This window comes from Amblyomma maculatum, chromosome 1, assembly GCF_055883805.1.
Source record: "Amblyomma maculatum isolate TAMU_Amacu chromosome 1, ASM5588380v1, whole genome shotgun sequence".
Lineage (NCBI taxonomy): Eukaryota > Metazoa > Arthropoda > Arachnida > Ixodida > Ixodidae > Amblyomma > Amblyomma maculatum.
Genome location: NC_139344.1, coordinates 503,367,603 through 503,370,576, shown reverse-complemented (window position 1 = coordinate 503,370,576; position 2,974 = coordinate 503,367,603). Strand labels below are relative to the sequence as shown.

General features: G+C 45.5%; 1 protein-coding gene across 1 annotated transcript; it reads left to right on the top strand.

The window, feature by feature from the left end:
- The first annotated feature begins 499 nt into the window (after positions 1-499).
- Positions 500-2,501, top strand: LOC146210343 (uncharacterized). The gene has a single exon (XM_084575505.1). The coding sequence runs from the start codon at positions 577-579 to the stop codon at positions 1,672-1,674; it is 1,098 nt and encodes a 365-aa protein (XP_084431631.1). The 5' UTR covers positions 500-576; the 3' UTR covers positions 1,675-2,501.
- The last annotated feature ends 473 nt before the right edge of the window (positions 2,502-2,974 follow it).

Sequence of the window (2,974 nt, the reverse complement as noted above, 5' to 3'; positions counted from 1 at the left end):
TCAAGAGCCTATATAAGAAGCCAGCCACCATCAACGTCTTCCAGTGGGCACGTTGGCTGGCCGCCTGACAGCATGTCCAACCCGTTGCTTTTTTACATGCAGTTCTTCCTGTTTGGCACAACATCGGTCAGCGCATTGCAAGATTCAGCGTGCTTGGTCATCACAATACCAGCCACCTACGGAGTCTGCGCGTACGAGCCGCCGCACCATGACGATCGCTGGACGTCAATGCGTCCAGGCCCATCGACATCATCAAGAGCCTATATAAGAAGCCAGCCACCATCAACGTCTTCCAGTGGGCACGTTGGCTGGCCGCCTGACAGCATGTCCAACCCGTTGCTTTTTTACATGCAGTTCTTCCTGTTTGGCACAACATCGGTCAGCGCATTGCAAGATTCAGCGTGCTTGGTCATCACAATACCAGCCACCTACGGAGTCTGCGCGTACGAGCCGCCGCACCATGACGATCGCTGGACGTCAATGCGTCCAGGTCCATCGACATCATCAAGAGCCTATATAAGAAGCCAGCCACCATCAACGTCTTCCAGTGGGCACGTTGGCTGGCCGCCTGACAGCATGTCCAACCCGTTGCTTTTTTACATGCAGTTCTTCCTGTTTGGCACAACATCGGTCAGCGCATTGCAAGATTCAGCGTGCTTGGTCATCACAATACCAGCCACCTACGGAGTCTGCGCGTACGAGCCGCCGCACCATGACGATCGCTGGACGTCAATGCGTCCAGGCCCATCGACATCATCAAGAGCCTATATAAGAAGCCAGCCACCATCAACGTCTTCCAGTGGGCACGTTGGCTGGCCGCCTGACAGCATGTTAAACCCGTTGCTTTTTTACATGCAGGTCAGTAACAAGTCTTCTACTGTTAAATCTAGCGATAGATGCTTCATCCAGCTGACGTGCCCACCAATCCTATGTACACTGTGCTTGGTTGTTCGTGATTTTGTGCTTTCGTTACTAATGCTTTCTGGAGATGTAGAGCCGAATCCTGGGCCCACTACTGAGGAAATGCTAGCCGAAATACTTAATGGGCAAAAGAAAATTGAAAAGAGGTTAGAAGAAATTGAAATGAAGCTAAAGGTGATTGAGGAGTCAGCATCGGCTGTTAAGGAAATTAGCAAAAAAGTCTCTGGTCTCGAAAAAACTGTCCGCAGCTTGCAAGACAAATTTATTGACCTAGAGGACCGTTCCCGGAGGAACAACCTTCTAGTTTTCGAGGTCAAAGAAAAAGATGAAGAAACTCAAGACGATTTGAAGGAAGCTGTGATTGAGGGCGTGTTTGAGAACACCCTTGGAGTGCAGGTGTCTTCGGTAGAGCGTATACATAGGATTGGGCGCAAACAAGGGACTCGACCACGCCCGGTAATAATTAAGCTCTTCGACCACCGCGAAAAAATGACCATTCTAAAGAATTGTTCCAAATTGAAGGATACAGCATTTTCAGTTTCGGAAGATTTTTCAGCACATACAAGGCTCAAAAGAAAGAAACTCTGGGATAGTACTTCGGAAATTAGAGCAGCTGGAGGGAAAGTGCAACTAGTGTACGACAAAATTAGAATTAACGGCGAACTGTTCCTTTGGGATAGTGCAAGTAACGGAAGGATTCCCACAAGCAGACCAACAGTAGAGGCACATAACCCACCGTCACCGCCCCAGTGAACCGAAACCCACGTCAAAAAGCCACTCCGTTGCCTCAACGTTAACGCACGCAGCATCATTAATAAATCAGATGACATTGAAAGTATTATTATGACGCACCAACCGCATATTCTTATAGTTACAGAAACTTGGCTTCACTCTGATATCTCCGACGACGAAATAACACCACCAGGTTACGGAATTCACCGGAAAGATAGAAATTCGCGAGGCGGAGGGGTTGCAATTATTTACTAACAATCATTACTTGTCTCAAAGTTACCTGATATACCTGCAATCGAGTGCGTCATCATTAAAGTACAATTCGATGAGCACAATTTAATTGTGGGTGGCTTTTATCGTCCACCTACACAAGAAAACTTTTTTTCTGAGCTAAACGAATTTCTTTGTTCCATTCAAAGCTATTCTTGCAATGTCCTCTTGGGTGGCGACTTCAATATGCCGTCAATAAACTGGAGTAGCGATTTTCCCGAACCCCTTACAAGCAAAGCTGAACCTTTTGTTGACCTCGTAATATTTCATGACTTGGCTCAGTTGGTAAAAGTGCCCACCAGAATTCAAAACGAGACAGCTTCAATTTTAGACCTATTTCTTGTAAGCAATGCAGTGCTCAACCGTAATCCCGAAGTACATATTTTTGATGGAATATCTGACCACAAAATGATATATTTAACAGTTCAACTTCGCTGTACCACTGACATTGAAAGAAAAAAAAGTTTCGTTCCAAACTTTTCGCGCGCTGAAGACGTCGATATTTTAGACGCCATGGATAGGTCGCTGTCGGATTTTATCTCGCTTTCTGAATCAAGCACATGCTGCGTGAACGAGCTATGGTCTTTCTTTAAGAACCTAGTCCTGAAATGCGTTAAGAACTTTGTTTCCACGAAACTAAGTATACAGCAGCGCAAACGTCCATGGATGACGAAGAAAATAGTACGGATAGGGCGGAAAGCTAAACGAATAAGAAAACAACACCGTCAGCGTCCAACAGAGATTAGCACCATTAAACTTTCTAACTTACGCCTCCAACTAAAAATGGCCATTAAAAATGCAAAGGAATAAAGTGTATCTTGGAAGAATTATCTGCTTTCCTCCCCTGCAAAGTTTTGGCGACACTTTTCTTCGAAAAAACAGCCCCTATCCAGTTTCTGCATAGACGGAGAAACCGTAACAGATAAATGCTTGATTGCAAAGACTTTCAATCAGTTCTTTTGTTCGATGTTTACGAATGATGACGGTCGAAAGCCAACCTTTAATCCTTCAATTGAGTGCCCACCCATTGATAATATCTCAGTGACTGAAG